Raw genomic sequence first — 18,785 nt, 5'->3', positions numbered from 1 at the left:
CTTGCCTCTCTCTAGGGGTGTGTGTAACCTTGCCTCTCTCTAGGGGTGTGTGTAACCTTGCCTCTCAGTAGGGGTGATTATGTGTGTGTTTGTTGCTCTACCTTGTCTTTCTGTTGGGATGTGTTTGTTACTCTAACCTGGTCTCTGTCTGTAGGTGCGGTCGATGGATGAGCTGAACCATGACTTCCAGGCCCTGGCTCTAGAGGGGCGTGCCATGGGAGAGGTAAGGGGTCAGGTGTTAGAGGTCAAGTAGTTTGAGGACTGTAGACACTGCTTACCAAAGGCCATGTGGGGGTAGGAAGACTGAAGCCCTGAATAGTGTCCTGACTTACAGCACATCCTGCTGCTGTAGGAATCTTCAGCGTTGTAATGTTAGCAAGCAGTTATCTTGGTAGTTATTTAGCGAAGACATTGAGGAAAATGTCCTTACACTTCATATTTCTCTTTCCGTTTCTCTCGCTGTCCCTTTCAATGTTTCGCTCCTGTCTCTCCTCTACAGCAGCTTCTGACAGGTAAGAAGTTTTGGGAGAGTGATGAAGCGGGGAAAGATGGACCAAAAGGGATCTTTCTGGACCAGTGGAGGGACAGCGCGTGGGGGGCCACAGGTAAGACAGAGGGTGGGCCCAGTCCCAGGATTAAAACACCACTGGGTCAACACACCAAATTCTCAGTGCCCAGCATAATGTGTGCGTGTTTGGAGACTGACGGTAGGGCGCTCTCTAATTTCCCCTCCCCAGACCACTCGGTATCTCAGCCAATCATGGTGTCCCGTCGGCCTGGCGGTGGGTTCCATAGTGGCGGGGAAGTGGGCGGGTCAGTGATGTCACCGCGGTCAGAGAGTGGGGGTTTAGGAGTCAGTATGGTAGAGTACGTCCTCTCCTCCTCTCCCGCCGAAAAACTGGACTCCTGCCTACGCAAGGGACCCTACGTAAGTAGCCTAAACTCGTTTACACTATCATTCATCTATCACTATAACCAACTCACTCACTTTTATCACTGACAACCTGGACTCCTGCATTAGCTTCTATTGCATACGTAGTGTTGTTTAGCACTCCCTCCATCTTACTGGTTCATTCCTTCCTGCACCCCTCTATTGATCTCATACTCTGATCAATAAAGTGACAGTGATAAATCTCTCAATCACAATGTTCTCAATCTGTCCATCCATCGACTTTTACATCTCTATCCCTCTCTCTCTCTGACAGGGTCCGAGGGATGGAGAGGTGGAGGACGAGAAGAGGGAGAAACCAAAGGCCGCGTTTGAAGTAGAGAAACTCAAGGAGATGACGGAGGGAGAGGGTGATGTCATCAGTGATGTCATCAACCCTAATGGGCTCCCTGTGCAGAATGGCCTGGATGTGGACGTCAAAGAGTATAGGTACACACACATTCACTCACACCGGCATACACACATTCACTCACACCGGCACTCACACACACATTCACTCACACTGGCACTCACACACACATTCACTCACGCCGGCACTCACACACACATTCACTCACGCCGGCACTCACACACACATTCACTCACGCCGGCACTCACACACACATTCACTCACGCCGGCACTCACACACACATTCACTCACGCCGGCACTCACACACACATTCACTCACACTGGCATACACACACATTCACTCACCATGTTCTCTCCTGCTCTCTTCAGTCGTCAAGGCCAGATGCCGCCTGCGGGGACAGACACTGACATGATGGGGGGTGTAGGGGGGTGTGTAGGAGGGGAGGGTATGGTCCCCATGGGAGGAGGCGGGGGTCCCAAACCCCAAGAGGACTTCTCTGGTGTGGAACAGGGCGTTACCATGGATACCATGGAGTCTGTGATGGAGCCTCTGCAGTTTGACTACAACTCCCAGATGGCCATGGACTCACAGCCCACCGTGGGGCTGTTTGACTACAGCAACCAACAACAGGTGTGTGTGTGTGTGTGTGTTATGATGATGACCACCCTGGACTACTGCAGCCGACTTTGGGCTGCGGGTGTTTTAATTTGTTGGACAGAAGACTGTTAAATACCAGGAAATCAGCTCCAAGTAGTTTTAATTTTGGAAATCTGTTTCCATGTATTCCCACGTATAATACAGAGACGTGATCGTATTCAAATGTAAGCAAGGTTTGCAATGATTGTTTTAGTCAAATTTTGTATCTCTTTGGTCTTGGGGTCAATTTGCAGTCTACAAATGATTTGTAATTAACTTTCCGCCCCCGGCCATCTGCTCAAGAAAAAATAATCCCGCAGTTTAATCTAGTTGATAATCCCTGGTGTATATACTCAAATAATATTTAATTTGTTGCTACACATAGTGTGTGAACAGCAGTAGTTATATAGGGCCGAGCGGGTGTTGTATATGGCCAATAATCCCTGGTGTATATACTCAAATAATATTTAATTTGTTGCTACACATAGTGTGTGAACAGCAGTAGTTATATAGGGCCGAGCGGGTGTTGTATATGGCCAATATACCACGGCTAAGGGCTGTTCTTACGCATGACGCAACGTGGAGTGCCTGGTTACAGCCCGTGGCCATGGTATATTGGCCATATACCACAAACCCCCGAAGTGCCTTATTGCTATTATAACCTGGTTGCCAACGTAATTAGAGCAGTAACAAGAAATGTTTTGTCATACCCGAGGGTATACCGTCTGATTTGAGACTGCTGTCAGCCAATCCGCATTCAGGGCTCGAACCACCCAGTTTATAAACTAGAACAGCCCTTAGCCATGGTATATTAGCCATCATGCCTTATTGCTTAAATATATCATATGAAGTGGGTAAAGCAGTATGTAAACATAATTAAAGTGACCAGTGTTCAATGACTGTAAATAGGGAAGCACTCTCTAAGGTACAGGGTTGAGTACTGGGTGTGAGCAGACTGTATGTATGTACACTACCGGTCAAAAGTATTAGAACACCTACTCGTTCAAGGGTCTTTCTTTATTTGTACTATTTTCTACATTGTAGAATAATATTGAAGACCTCAAAACTATGAAATATCACCAAAGTGTTAAACAAATCAAAATATGTTATATTTGAGATTCTTCAAATAGCCACCCTTTGCCTTGATGACAGCATTGCACACTCTTATTCTCTCAACCAGCTTCACCTGGAATGCTTTTTCAACAGTCCTGATGGAGTTCCCACATATGCTGAGCACTTGTTGGCTGCTTTTCCTTCACTCTGCGGTTCGACTCATCCCAAACCATCTCAATTTGATTGAGGTCGGAGGATTATGGAAGCCAGGTCATCTGATGCAGCACTCCATCACTCTCCTTCTTGGTCAAATAGCCCTTACACAGCCTGGAGGTGTGTTGGGTCATTGTCCTGTTGAAAAAGAAATGATAAGCCCAAACCAGATGGGATGGTGTATCGCTGCACAATGCTGTGGTTGCCATTCTGGTTGAGTGTGCCTTGAATTCTAATTCTGTCAACAGCAAAGCACCATCACACCTCTTCCTCCATGTTTTACGGTGGGAAATACACATGCAGAGATCATCTGTTCACCTACTGTGCGTCTCACAGAAGACACGGCCGTTGGAACCAAAAATCTCACATTTGGACTCATCAGACCAAAGAAAAGATTTCCACTGGTCTAATGTCCATTGCTCCTGTTTCTTGGCCCAAGCAAGTCTCTTCTTATTATTGGTGTCCTTTAGTAGTGGTTTATTTGCAGCAGTTCGGCCATAAAAGCCTGATTCACACAGTCTCCTCTGAACAGTTGATGTTGAGATGTGTCTGTTAGTTGAACTCTGAAGCATTTATTTGGGCTGCAATCTGGGGTGCAGTTAACTCTAATGAACTTATCCTCTGCAGCAGAGGTAACTCTGGGTCTTCCTTTCCTGTGGCGGTCCTCATGAGAGCCAGTTTCATCATAACGCTTGATGGTTTTTCCGACTGCACTTGAAGAAATGTTCAAAGTTCTTGACATTTTCCGTATTGACTGACATGTCTTAAAGTAATGATGGACTGTCGTTTCTCCTTGCTTATTTGAGCTGTTCTTGCAATGACTTGGTCTTTTACCAAATATGGCTATCTTCTGTATACCACCCCTACCTTGTCACAACACAACTGATTGGCTCAAACGTATTAAGAAGGAAAGAAATTCCACAAATGAACTTTTAACAAGGCACACCTGTTAATTGAAATGCATTCCATGTGACTACCTCATGAAGCTGGTTGAGAGAATGCCAAGAGTGTGCAAAGCTGTCATCAAGGCAAAGGGTGGCTATTTGAAGAATCTCAAATATAAAATATATTTTGATTTGTTCAACACTTTTGGTTACTACTTTTTTTCCAATTTATTTTTTACCTTTATTTAACTAGGCAAGTCAGTTAACAAATTCCTATTTTCAATGACGGCCTAGGAACAGTGGGTTAACTGCCTTGTTCAGGGGCAGAACGACAGATTTTTACCTTGTCAGCTCGGGGATTCGATCTTGCAACCTTCCGGTTAACTTGTCCAACGCTCTAACCACTAGGCTACCTGCCCTCCTACATGATTCCATGTGTTATTTCATAGTTTTGATGTCCTCACTATTATTCTACAATGTAGAAAATAGTCAAAATAAAGAAAACCCCTGAATTGAGGTGTTCTAAAACTTTTGAACGGTAGTTATGGAAAGAAAAGCAATTTCAAAAAGTGCCCATTAAAATAACATCAAATTCATTAAATACAGTGTAGACAATGTTAATGTTGGAAATGACTATTGTAGCTGGAAACGGCATTATTTTTTAATATTTTTTTTTTATGGAATATCTACATAGGAGTACAGAGGCCCATTATCAGCAACCATCACTCCTGTGTTCCAATGGCACGTTGTGTTAGCTAATCCATATTTATCATTTGAAAACCATTTTGCAATTGTTAGCACAGCTGAAAACTGTTGTTCTGGTTAAAGAAACAATAAAACTGGCCTTCTTTAGACTAGTTGTGTATCTGGAACATCAGCATTTGTGGGTTCGAATACAGGTTCAAAATGGCCAGAAACAAAGAGCTTTCTTTTGAAACTCGTCAGTCTATTCTTGTTCTGAGAAATGAAGGCTATTCCATGCGAGAAATTGCATTGAAACTGAAGATCTCGTACAACGCTGTGTACTACTCCGTCACAGAACAGCGCAAACTGGCACTAACCAGAATTGAAAGAGGAGTGGGAGGCCCCGGTGCACAACTGAGCAAGAGGACAAGTACTCAAGTCCTCAACTGGCAGCTTCATTAAATAGTACCCGCAAAACTCCAGTCTCAAAGTCAACAGTGAAGAGGCGACTCCGGGATGCTGGCCTTCTAGGCAGAGTTCCTCTGTCCAGTGTCCTTTTGCCCATCTGAATCTTTTCTGGTGTTTTCCTGGTGTTCTGCAGGTGCTATTTAATGAAGCTGCCAGTTGATGTCTTATGAGGTGTCTGTTTCTCAGACTAGGCACACTGTCTACACTGTATTTCTGATCAATTTGATATTTTAATGGACAAAATGTGATTTATTTGTATTTTTTAAATGACATTTCTAAGTGACTCAACTTTAAGTGTGTGTGTGTTAAATAAATAACCCGTGTGTGTAGTTGTTTCAGAGACCCAGTGCGCTAGCACTGCAGCAGCTGACAGCAGCTCAACAGCAGCAGTATGCCTTGGCAGCAGCACAGCAATCTCACATTGGTAAGTTTTAGGTGAAAGACATGTTCAACATGATACTCTGCTCACCCATTTCTGGGAATTTATTCAGTGATAAAAAAGTTGTTATTGGACTGTGTGTGTTCCTCTCTCACTGACCTTTATCTCTTTGTGTGTATTATCAGGTCTGGCTCCCGCGTTTGTTCCCAACCCTTACATCATCAGTGCGGGTCCGCCTGGAACTGACCCCTACGCTGCTGGACTGGCAGCTGCTGCAACACTGGGTAAGGCACAGATACACACGCACCCGCCATTTCTTTTCCATGTCCAGCGGCGATGCTGGCCACACCTACTCATTCCAGGATTTGTCTTTATTTTTACTTTTTTCTATATTGTAGATTAATAGTGAAGACATCAAAATGATGAAATGACACACATTTGACATTTTTCAAAGTAGCCACCCTTTGCCTTGATGACAGCTTTGCACACTTTTGGCATTCTCTCTACCAGCTTAACCTCTCTGGGGTATGTGGGATGGTAGCGTCCCACTCGCCAACAGCCAGTGAAATAGCAGAGCGCCAAATTCAAAACAACAAAAATCTCATAATTCAAATTTCTCACACATACAAGTATTATACACCATTTTAAAGAAAAACTTCTCGTAAATCCAACCACAGTGTCCAATTTCAAAAAGGCTTTACGGCGAAAGCATAGCATTAGATTATGTTAGGACAGCATCTAGACAAGAAAAACCACACAGCCATTTTCCAAGCAAGGAGAGGCGTCACAAAAAACAGAAATACAGAAAATGAATCACTAACCTTTGATGATCTTCATCAGATGGCACTCATAGGACTTCATGTTACACAATACATGTATGTTTTTTGCTCGATAAAGTTCATATTTATATCCAAAAACCCCATTTTACATTGGCGTGTAATGTTCAGAAATGTTTTGCCTCCAAAACTTCTGGTGAATGAGCACATCAATTTACAGAAATACTCATCATAAATGTAGATAAAATATACAACTTATGCATAGAATTAAAGATGCACTTCTCCTTAATGCAACCGCTGTGTCAGATTTCAAAAAAGCTTTACAGAGAAAGCACACTTTGCAATAATCTGAGTACAGCGCTCAGTCACCAAAACAAGCCATACAGATACCCGCCATGTTGTGGACTCAACAAAAGTCAGAAATGCATTATAAATATTCACTTACCTTTGATCTTCATCGGAATGCACTCCCAGGAATCCGTTCCACAATAAAATGTTTGTTTTGTTCGATAAAGTTAATCTGTCCAAATACCTCCATTTTGTTCATGCGTTAGGTTCACTATTCCAAATGCAGAAGGCTTGCGCACTAAAGTCCAGATGAAAAGTCAAAATTCTATTACAGTTTGTAGAAACATGTCAAATGATGTATAGAATCAATCTTTAGGATGTTTTTATCATAAATATTCCAACCGGACAATTCCTTTGTCTTCATAAAGGAAAGAGAACTGAGCTCGTGCTCATGGCCGCTCGTAACTAAAATAATGACCGACTGCCAGACACCTGACTCGAACAGCTCTTATTCGCTCCCCATTTACAGTAGAAGCCTGAAACATCATTCTAAAGACTTGACATCTAGTGGAAGCCTTAGGAAGTGCAATATGACCTCATAGACACTGTATATTGGATAGGCAATCACTTGAAAACTACAAACCTCAGATTTCCACACTTCCTGGTTGGATTTTTTCTCAGGTTTTTGCCTGCCATATGAGTTCTGTTATACTCAGACATCATTCAAACAGTTTTAGAAACTTCGGAGTGTTTTCTATTTAAATCTACTTATTATATGCATATTCTAGCTTTTAGGCCTGAGTAGCAGGCAGTTTACTCTGGGCACGCTTTTCATCCGGACGTGAAAATACTGTCCCCTACCCAGATGAAGTTAATGAGGAAATCACCTGGGATGCATTTCAATTAACAGGTGTGCCTTGTTAAAAGTTAATTTGTGGAATTTCTTTCCTAATGTGTTTGAGCCATTCAGTTGTGTTGTGACACAGAAGAGAGCCCTATTTGGTAAAATACCAAGTCCATATTATGGCAAGAACAGCTCAAATAAGCAAGGAGAAACGACAGTCCATCATTACTTTAAGACATGAAGGTCAGTCAATATGGAAAATGCCACAAACTTTTAAAAGTTTCTTCAAGTGCAGTCGCAAAATCCATCAAGCGTTATGATGAAACTGGCTCTCATGAGGACCGCCACAGGAAAGGAAGACCCAGTGTTACCTCTGCTGCAGAGGATAAGTTCATTAGAGTTACCAGCCTCAGATTGCAGCCCAAATAAATGCTTCACAGGGTTCAAGTAACAGACACATCTCGACATCAACTGTTCAGAGGAGAATGCATGAATCAGGCCTTCATGGTCAAATTGCTGCAAAGAAATCACTACTAAAGGACACCAATAAGAAGAGACGTTCTTGGGCCAAGAAACACGAGCAATGGACATTAGACCAGTGGAAATCTTTCCTTTTGTCTGATGAGTCCAAATTTAACCGCTGTGTCTTTTGTGAGATGCAGAGTAGGTGAACGGATGATCTCGCGTGTGTGGTTCCCACTATGAAGCATAGAGGAGGTGGTGTGTAGGTGTGCTTTGCTGGTGACACAGTCTGTAATTTACTTACAATTCAAGGCACACTTAACCAGCATGGCTATCACAGCATTCTGCAGTGATTTGCCGTCCCATCTGGTTTGCGGCTGTGTAAGGGCTATTTGACCAAGGAGAGTGATGGAGTGCTGTATCAGATGACCTGGCCTCCACAATCACCTGACCTCAACCCAATTGAGATGGTTTGTGATGAGTTGGACTGGAGAGTGAAGGAAAAGCAGCCAACAAGTACCCAGAATATGTGGGAACTCTTTCAAGACTGTTGGAAAAGTATTCCTCATGAAGCTGGTTGAGAATATGCCAAGAATGTGCAAAGCTATCATCAAGGCAAAGGGTGGCAACTTTGAATAATCTAAAATATATTTTGATTTGTTTAACACTTTTTTGGATAGTACATGATTCTGTCTTGTTTCATGGTTGTGTTGTCTTCACTATTATTCTACAATGTAGAAAATAGTAAAACAATAAATAAAGAAAAACCCTTGAATAAGTAGGTGTTTCCAAATTTGTGACTGGTACTCTCTGTGGGTGTGTACATTGGGGGGGGGAAGTATGATCCCCTGCTGATTTTGTACGTTTGCCCACTGACAAAGAAATGATCCGTCTATAATTTTAATGGTAGGTTTATTTGAACAGTGAGAGACAGAATAACAACAAAAAAATCCAGAGAAACGCATGTCAAAAATGTTATAAAATTATTTGCAATTTAATGAGGGAAATAAGTATTTGACCCCCTCTCAATCAGAAAGATTTCTGGCTCCCAGGTGTCTTTTATACAGGTAACGAGCTGAGATTAGGAGCACACTCTTAAAGGGAGTGCTTCTAATCTCAGTTTGTTACCTGTATAAAAGACACCTGTCCACAGAAGCAATCAATCAATCAGATTCCAAACTCTCCACCATGGCCAAGACCAAAGAGCTCTCCAAGGATGTCAGGGACAAGATTGTAGACCTACACAGGGCTGGAATGGGCTACAAGGCCAAGCAGCTTTGTGAGAAGGTGACAACAGTTGGTGAGATTATTCGCAAATGGAAGAAACACAAAATAACTGTCAATCTCCCTCGGCCTGGGCCTCCATGCAAGATCTCACCTCGTGGAGTTGCAATGATCATGAGAACGGTGAGGAATCAGCCCAGAACTACACGGGAGGATCTTGTCAATGATCTCAAGGCAGCTGGGACCATAGTCACCAAGAAAACAATTGGTAACACACTACGCCGTGAAGGACTGAAATCCTGCAGCGCCCGCAAGGTCCCCCTGCTCAAGAAGGCACATATACATGCCCGTCTGAAGTTTGCCAATGAACATTTGAATGATTCAGAGAACAACTGGGTGAAAGTGTTGTGGTTAGATGAGACTCAACTCGCCGTGTTTGGAGGAGGAGGAATGCTGCTTATGACCCCAAGAACACCATCCCCACCATAAAACATGGAGGTGGAAACATTATGCTTTGGGGGTGTTTTTCTGCTAAGGGGACAGGACAACTTCACCGCATCAAAGGGACGATGGACGGGGCCATGTACCGTCAAATCTTAGGTGAGAACCTCCTTCCCTCAGCCAGGGCATTGAAAATGGGTTGTGGATGGGTATTCCAGCATGACAATGACCCAAAACACACAGCCATGGCAACAAAGGAGTGGCTCAAGAAGAAGCACATTAAGGTCCTGGAGTGGCCTAGCCAGTCTCCAGACCTTAATCCCAAAGAAAATCTGTGGAGGGAGCTGAAGGTTCGAGTTGCCAAACGTCAGCCTCGAAACCTTAATGACTTGGAGAAGATCTGCAAAGAGGAGTGGGACAAAATCCCTCCTGAGATGTGTGCAAACCTGGTGGCCAACTACAAGAAACATCTGACCTCTGATTGCCAACAAGGGTTTTTCCACCAAGTACTAAGTCATGTTTTGCAGAGGGGTCAAATACTTATTTCCCTCATTAAAATGCAAATAAATTCATTTTTGACATGTGTTTTTCAGGATTTTTTTGTTGTTATTCTGTCTCTCACTGTTCAAATAAACCTACCATTAAAATGATAGACTGATCATTTCTTTGTCAGTGGGCAAATGTACAAAATCAGCAGGGGATCAAATACTTTTCCCCCCTCACTGTATATAGATGTGTGTGTGTGAGATATATATATATATATATATATAAATAAAACTCAGCAAAAAAAGAAACGTCCCTTTTTCAGGACCCTGTCTTTCAAAGATAATTTGTAAAAATCCAAATAACTGAACTGATCTTCATTGTAAAGGGTTTAAACACTGTTTCCCATGTTTGTTCAATGAACCACAAACAATTTATGAACATGCACTTGTGGAACGGTCGTTAAGACACTAACAGCTTACAGACTGTTACGAACCCCTTTTGCCCGGCAGTCTAGGGAGGATGGAAACGAGACCCGTAACATATCTCATGCAAATCATAACAGTGAAAAGGAACAGTGAGAACTAAAAACAAGACAACCTAAATCTACCGTCAAACACTTAAGGTTTATTGTTCAAACACACGGTAATGGGGCTGAGCTGGATCCAAGGAAAGAACTAATAAATATCAACAACAAAAACCCTAAGCTAGTCTAGCCTGCTTCATGAACAGCTAGCTAACTAACCAATAAAATACAGTGGGTGGTCCGCCCAGTTCTAACTAGGGTACTTAGACAAAGTTTTCCTACGGGTAATGTATGCCCATGGGTGACTTGGCTTGGTATCCCCTTTTCCCACCAACAAACAAACAGTCATACACCACAACAATACATACTCACATAATAACGGACAAATGTGAGATGTAGGCGCAAAAACAAAACGGATAGCTAGAGAGACAACTGATTGGGTTTCTTTTAAACCAAGGGGATGTGATTGGGTAAGGGAAACTGAGCAGGTGTGTCTTCTGATTGGCGACTGATGACTGCCACCTGTGACTAGGGCAGAAGGAGAGAAAACAAATGCACACAGGATACCTGTATCCGTAACACAGACGGTAGGCAATTTAGGTCACACTTATGAAAACTTATGACACTAAAGAGGCCTTTCTACTGACTCTGAAAAACACCAAAAGAAAGATGCCCATGGTCCCTACTCATGTACGTGAACGTGCCTTAGGCATGCTGCAAGGAGGCATGAGAACTGCAGATGTGGCAAGAGCCATGAATTGCAATGTCTGTACTGTGAGACGCCTAAGACAGGATGGACAGCTGATCGTCCTCGCAGTGGCAGACCACGTGTAACAACACCTGCACAGGATTGGTACATCCGAACATCACACCTGCGGGACAGGTACAGGATGGCAATCCCTCCATCGGTGCTCAGGCTGTCCGCAATAGGCTGAGAGAGGCTGGACTGAGGGCTTGTAAAGACAGGTCCTCACCAGACATCACTGGCAACAACATCGCCTATGGGCACAAACCCACCGTCGCTGGACGAGACCGTACTGGCAAAAAGTGCTCTTCACTGACGGGTCGCGGTTTGGTCTCACCAGGGGTGATGGTTGGATTCGCGTTTATCGTTTGAAAGAATGAGCATTACACCGAGGCCTCTACTCTGGAGCGGGATCGATTTGGAGGTGGAGGGTCCGTCAAGGTCTGGGGCAGTGTGACACAGCATCATCGGACTGAGCTTGTTGTCATTGCAGGCAATCTCAATGCTTTGCGTTACAGGAAAGACATCCTCCTCCGTCATATGGTACCCTTCCTGCAGGCTCATCCTGACATGACCCTCCAGCCTGACAATGCCACCAGCCGTACTGCTCGTTCTGTGCGTGATTTCCTGCAAGACAGGAATGTCAGTGTTCTGCCATGGCCAGCGAAGAGCCCGGATGTCAATCCCATTGAGCACGTCTGGGACCTGTTGGATTGGAGGGTGAGGGTGAGGGCTAGGGCCGTTCCCCGCAGAAATGTCTGGGAACTTGCAGGTGCCTTGGTGGAAGAGTGGGGTAACATCTCACAGCAAGAACCGGCAAATCCGGCTGCAGTCCATGAGGACTAGATGCACTGCTGTACTTAATGCAGCTGGTGGCCACACCAGATACTGACTGTTACTTTAGATTTTGACCCCCCTTTGTTCATGGGCACATTATTCAATTTCTGTTAGTCACATGTCTGTGGAACTTGTTCAGTTTATGTCTCAGTTGTTGAATCTTGTTATGTTCATACAAATAGTTACACATGTTAAGTTTGCTGAAAATAAACGCAGTTGACAGTGAGAGGACGTTTCTTTTTTTTGCTGAGAGAGCTACATATACACACACACACACAGTTGAAGTCAGAAGTTTACATGCACTTAGGTTGGTGTCTTTAAACTTGTTTTTCAACCACTCCACAAATTTCTTGTTAACAAACTATAGTTTTGTCAAGTCGGTTAGGACATCTACTTTGTGCATGACACAAGTAATTTTTCCAACAATTGTTTACAGACTAATTATTTCACTTATAATTCACTGCATCACAATTCCAGTGGGTTAAGTTTACATACACTAAGTTGACTGTGCCTTTAAACAGCTTGGAAAAATCCAGAAAATGATGTCATTGCTTTAGAAGCTTCTGATAGGCTAATTGACATCATTTGAGTCAATTGGAGGTGTACCTGTGGATGTATTTCAAGGCCAACCTTCAAACTCAGTTCCTCTTTGCTTGACATCATGGGAAAATCAAAAGAAATCAGCCAAGACCTCGTAAAGAAAATTGTGGCGGTCTACAAGTCTGGTTCATCCTTGGGAGCAATTTCCAAATGCCTGAAGGTACCACGTTCATCTGTACTAACAATAGTACGCAAGTATAAACACCATGGGACCACGCAGCTGTCATACCACTCAGGAAGGAGACGCGTTCTGTCTCCTAGAGATGAACGTAATTTCATGTGAAAAGTGCAAATCAATCCCAGAACAACAGCAAAGGACCTTGTGAAGATGCTGTAGGAAACGGGTACAAAAGTATCTATATCCACAGTAAAACAAGTCCTATATCGACATAACCTGAATGGCTGCTCAGCAAGGAAGAAGCCACTGCTCCAAAACTGCCATAAAGTCAGACTACGGTTTGCAACTGCACATGGGGACAAAGATCATACTTTTTTGAGAAATGTCCTCTGGTCTGATGAAACAAAAATTGAACGGTTTGGCCATAATGACCATCGTTATGTTTGGAGGAAAAAGGGGGATGCGTGCAAGCCGAAGAACATCATCCCAACCGTGAAGCACGGGGGTAGCAGCATCTTGTTGTGGGGGTGCTTTGCTGCAGGAGGGACTGGTCCACTTCACAAAATAGATGGCATCCTGAGGAAGGACAATTATGTGGATATATTGAAGCAACATCTCAAGACATCAGTCAGTAAGGTAAAGCTTGGTCGCAAATGGGTCTTCCAAATGGACAATGACCCCAAGCATACTTCCAAAGTTGTGGCAAAATGACTTAAGGACAACGAAGTCAAGGTATTGGAGTGGCCATCACAAAGCCCTGACCTCAATGCTATAGGACATTTGTGGGCAGAACACAAAAAGCATGTGCGAGCAAGGAGGCCAACAAACCTGACTCAGTTCCTCCTGACAGAGCTGGTGTAATGGGACAAAATTCACCCAACTTATTGTGGGAAGCTTGTGGAAGGCTACCCGAAACGTTTGACCCAAGATAAACAATTTGAAGGCATTGCTACCAGATACTAATTGAGTGTATGTAAACTTCTGACCCACTGGGAATGTGATGAAAGAAATAAAAGCTGGAATAAATAATTCTCTACTATTATTCTGACATTTCACATTCTTAGGATCACCACTTTATTTTAACTGACCTAAGACGGGATATTTTTACAAGGATTAAATGTCAGGAATTGTGAAACTGGGTTTAAATGTATTTGGCTAAGGTGTATGTAAACTTCCGACTTCAACTGTATCATTTAGCAACTTGCAGTCATGCTTGCATACTTTTTACATATGTGTACTCTAGGGAATCGAACCCACTATTCTGGCATTGTATGTGCCAACCAACTTACCGTGTGTGTGTTCAGGCCCAGCGGTGATGCCTCCTCAGTACTACGGGGTAACTCCATGGGGAGTGTATCCAGCCAATCTGTTCCAGCAACAGGCTGCAGCCGCCAACAACTCAGCCAATCAACAGGCTCAAGGACAGAACCAGCAGAACCAACAACAGGTCAGTGGCTTCCTATTGGCTAGACCTCTCCTCAACTGCTCTCCCATTAGATAAAGCTACTGTCAGACATTTTTTGCCTGTCTTTCAATGCTTACCACTTTGTGGTTGTAGATTGTTTCAGAATGCATAGAGTAAGTATTAATGCAATCATGCACATTATTTGCCCAGTCACATTATGTCCATGGTATTTTACTAAGGATAACACCAGTTTCAGACCCTCTGCCCTCATATTGCTTTGTGTGTCCTGTGTTTCCTAGGTGATGCGTGGGGGCGGTAACCAGAGACCCCTGACCCCTAGCCAAGGTCAACAGGGTCAGCAGAATGACCAGCTGATCTCCGCCGCAGCTGTCAACTCGGCGCTCGCCTTCGGACAGGGGCTGGCGGCCGGCGTGCCTGGTGAGACGCAGACACTCACACGCTTGTGCCTACATACGCACAAATACACACACCAGGGTTTCTGTTGCCCCAGGCAACATAACCCGGGAATATTTTAATTTACTGGCCATTTCATAAATTTACCTGAACCATATGCATTGGGTGTGTAACCCATTAGGTCGTCCACCGACGGTACTCAAAATGACAAATCACATTTAGATTAATTACCATAATCTTAACAGAATATGTAACTCCTGTAATGAAGTAGACAATTTTCAAACATTTGCCAAAATGCAATTTGTGGGAAAACACCGTTCTTAACAGTGCACATGATGAGGTGAACATCTCTGCTAGAGACTTAGAGCGAGGATCTAAAGGTGCAACAATTTGGATGGTTTGCTAATATGACTAGGATTGTGCGTTTGGCTTCTCTCTACAAAGAAAGGTGATAGGAAAACCAAGAGAAATGCTGGTTCCAATGGCATATGAAAGGAAGTCTTCATAAAATAATTGCCTCCATGTTTCCATGGTCAGATTTTGTCTAGGCTACTTTGAAGCAAGGAAAGACGTGCCTCATAATATGAAGTGAAATGTTCAGTTTTCAAAATGCATCCTACCTGCAGCTCACATTGCAAAGCGGTGGGTGACGCTCTGATAACATGCCCATCCTTGCCTATTGCACTTGAATGGGAGGCGCACTAGTTGAGAAATAAAAATAGTAGCTCTTTAATTGTGGTGATCAAAACTGTTTTTAATAAGTTATTTATTTTAGTTGTTGCACAATGACTGGGTTTATAAGAGCACCTTTCACCCCAGCAGCTCTATTGCTGAGGTGATATTGTGCTCAAAATAGGCTCTCTGTAGGCTGTGCACATGTGATAAATACACACGCTCCAATTTAATTCCACAAAATTATGCAAATTAACCGTTAGACCCATAAGCATGACTGTCAAATGCTTTCCCGTTGACTGGTATTTCCATCAATTAATTAAAAAGCACTATTTAGCAATGGGGATTGTTGATTCTCCCTGTCGCCAGCAACAATTTTATTTATCGGCTTTTAGTTTTTTTTAATCTGCCAAAAGCCGGCAATTACCGTTTTCCGGAAATCCTGAGACACACACACACACACGTCAAACACAAGTTTTCCCAAACGAGGTCCTCAGTACCCCAAGGGTGCACGTTTAGTTTTTTGCACAAGCACTACACAGCTGACTCAAATGTTCAACTAATCATCAAGCTTTGAATAAGATGTGTAGTGTTGGGGGGAAGAAGAAAAAAAAAGTGCACCCCTTGGGGTCCCGAGAACCGATTTTGGAAAACGCTGGTTTAACTCGTGTTTCTCTCTGCAGGCTATCCCATGCTGGCTCCAGCTGCCTACTATGACCAGACGGGGGCGCTAGTGGTCAACACAGGATCTAGGGGCGGACCTGTACGCCTCATGGCCCCTGCAGGCTCAGTTATTATCTCTCCATCCGCTGCACAAGCAGGTAACACACTCCTCCATTTACACTGTCACTCCATCTGGGGCGGCAGGTAGCCTAGTGGTTAGAGCATTGGGCCAGTAACCGAAAGGTTGCTGGCTCGAATTCCTGAGCTGACAAGGTGAAAATCGCACTGTCTCTCTCGCTCTCTCTCTCGCTCTGCCTTTCTCTCTCTCTCTTGCTCTGCCTCTCCAGTGGCGGCTGCAGCAGCTGCGGGTGGCGGGGCTAACGGCGGTATGGGAGGCGGGGCCAATGGTCCGTTCCGAGGCATGCAATCCCAGCAGCCTCAGCAGCAGGGGGGAGGGGCTATGTCAGGAAACTCCTTTTATGGATCCTCCTCTCTCAGCAACTCCTCCCAGAGCTCCTCCCTCTTCTCTCAAGGTAGCCAAACAACGTACTGTGAGTGAAAACAAAACGGTGAATTGACAGATGTTGTGTTCCAGGCGAACTACATTGCAGACGTTTCATCGACTTCGCAGTCGGGCATCAGATTCCTATATCATTACGCGTTTAGTTGATATGTCAAATATCTATCCATATGTTAGATCCCACAGGGGTCTGCAATGTAGTCATCCTGGAACGTGGCCAAAATGTGTGAGCAAATATTATTTAATTTACCATTTTAATTCCGAAACAAATGTAGATTAACGAAGGTGGTATGTTTTCTCTACAGGCTCCACCCAGCCCGGCCCTGGCTCTGCCTCTCTGGGGTTCGGTCAGAGCAACTCTTCACTGGGAGCAACATTGGGAGCTACGCTGGGAGGCTTTGGGACCGCAGGTGTGTGTGTGTGACTGTGTATTTGTGTCTGTGGTGTTTTATTGTTTCACCTCTCTCCCTCTCTATCCATGTGCAACCCAAGGCTGATATTCAGTAAGCTGGATGGAGAGGCTTCTCATTTTGTGTTTAACTGTGTGTAGCCTGCTGTCCTCTGTGTACAACTCCCTCTACCGGGCCAACTATAGTGACAGCTGTGTGTGTGTTTTATGGTCTCTCTGTCTCCCTCCAGTGGCTAACTCCAGTGGTGGGAGTGGTTCTCGTCGTGACTCTCTGACCGGCAGTAGTGACCTGTACAAACGCACACAGTCGAGTCTCACTCCCATTGGTCACGGGGGGTTCTACAACGGAACCCTGGGCTTTAGCTCCTCCCCCGGGCCTGTTGGAATGCCCCTGCCCAACCAAGGCCCCTCCCACTCCCTAACCCCACCCCCATCTCTGTCCAATCACAGCTCCTCATCCAACCTCAACCTGGGTGAGTGACGAAGTCGATTAACATGCTGACATAACTTGCATTGTATTTTTGGGGTTAGTGTATTATAACATTCTATCATTGTTATTATTATGTTATCAGTACTAACCATCACTACTCTCTGAACCCTCCCCCAGGAGGTCTGACCAATGGCAGCGGTCGTTTCATTTCTGCTGCTCCGGGGGCGGAGGCGAAGTATCGCAGTGCCAGTTCTGGCTCCTCCCTCTTCTCTCCCAGCAGCCAGCTCTTCCCGTCGTCACGGCTACGCTACGGAATGTCGGATGTGATGCCGTCAGGGCGGAGCCGGCTCCTGGAAGACTTCCGGAACAACCGCTACCCCAACCTGCAGCTGAGAGAGATTGCTGGGCACATCATGGAGTTCAGCCAGGACCAGCATGGCAGCAGGTAGAGACACGCACATCATGGAGTTCAGCCAGGACCAGCCTGGCAGCAGGTAGAGACACGCACATCATGGAGTTCAGCCAGGACCAGCCTGGCAGCAGGTAGAGATACGCACATCTTGGAGTTCAGCCAGGACCAGCCTGGCAGCAGGTAGAGACACGCACATCATGGAGTTCAGCCAGGACCAGCCTGGCAGCAGGTAGAGACACGCACATCATGGAGTTCAGCCAGGACCAGCCTGGCAGCAGGTAGAGACACGCACATCATGGAGTTCAGCCAGGACCAGCCTGGCAGCAGGTAGAGACACGCACATCATGGAGTTCAGCCAGGACCAGCCTGGCAGCAGGTAGAGACACGCACATCATGGAGTTCAGCCAGGACCAGCCTGGCAGCAGGTAGAGACACGCACATCATGGAGTTCAGCCAGGACCAGCCTGGCAGCAGGTAGAGACACGCACATCATGGAGTTCAGCCAGGACCAGCCTGGCAGCAGGTAGACACATCATGGAGTTCAGCCAGGACCAGCCTGGCAGCAGGTAGACACATCATGGAGTTCAGCCAGGACCAGCCTGGCAGCAGGTAGAGACATCATGGAGTTCAGCCAGGACCAGCCTGGCAGCAGGTAGAGACACGCACATCATGGAGTTCAGCCAGGACCAGCCTGGCAGCAGGTAGAGACACGCACATCATGGAGTTCAGCCAGGACCAGCCTGGCAGCAGGTAGACACATCATGGAGTTCAGCCAGGACCAGCCTGGCAGCAGGTAGACACATCATGGAGTTCAGCCAGGACCAGCACAGCAGCAGGTAGACACGTAGACCACACAAATAATCTCTCATCAATCCTGTCCAGCACCAAAACGTAGACCT

The 18,785-nt window shown here is 45.0% G+C and overlaps 1 protein-coding gene across 4 annotated transcripts in view; it reads left to right on the top strand.

Annotated features, from left to right (window-relative positions):
• Nucleotides 1-18,785, top strand: part of pum1 (pumilio RNA-binding family member 1) — a 32,450-nt gene that overhangs the window by 3,580 nt on the left and 10,085 nt on the right. The window contains exons 4-17 of one of the 4 annotated variants that reach the window (XM_014178116.2): nt 155-223; nt 503-605; nt 738-928; nt 1,206-1,378; nt 1,669-1,930; nt 5,569-5,662; nt 5,803-5,901; nt 14,266-14,408; nt 14,666-14,804; nt 16,136-16,273; nt 16,463-16,648; nt 16,941-17,045; nt 17,275-17,517; nt 17,652-17,919. In XM_014178116.2, coding sequence (XP_014033591.1) covers nt 155-223; nt 503-605; nt 738-928; nt 1,206-1,378; nt 1,669-1,930; nt 5,569-5,662; nt 5,803-5,901; nt 14,266-14,408; nt 14,666-14,804; nt 16,136-16,273; nt 16,463-16,648; nt 16,941-17,045; nt 17,275-17,517; nt 17,652-17,919 — 2,213 coding nt within the window. Of the gene's footprint in view, nt 1-154; nt 224-499; nt 606-737; nt 929-1,205; nt 1,379-1,668; nt 1,931-5,568; nt 5,663-5,802; nt 5,902-14,265; nt 14,409-14,665; nt 14,805-16,135; nt 16,274-16,462; nt 16,667-16,940; nt 17,046-17,274; nt 17,518-17,651; nt 17,920-18,785 lie in introns of all 4 variants that reach the window. The other 3 variants (XM_014178114.2, XM_014178115.2, XM_014178113.2) reach the window with 3 other exon arrangements.

This window comes from Salmo salar, chromosome ssa27 (assembly GCF_905237065.1).
Source record: "Salmo salar chromosome ssa27, Ssal_v3.1, whole genome shotgun sequence".
NCBI lineage: Eukaryota > Metazoa > Chordata > Actinopteri > Salmoniformes > Salmonidae > Salmo > Salmo salar.
This window is presented reverse-complemented; position numbering and strand designations above follow the sequence as displayed.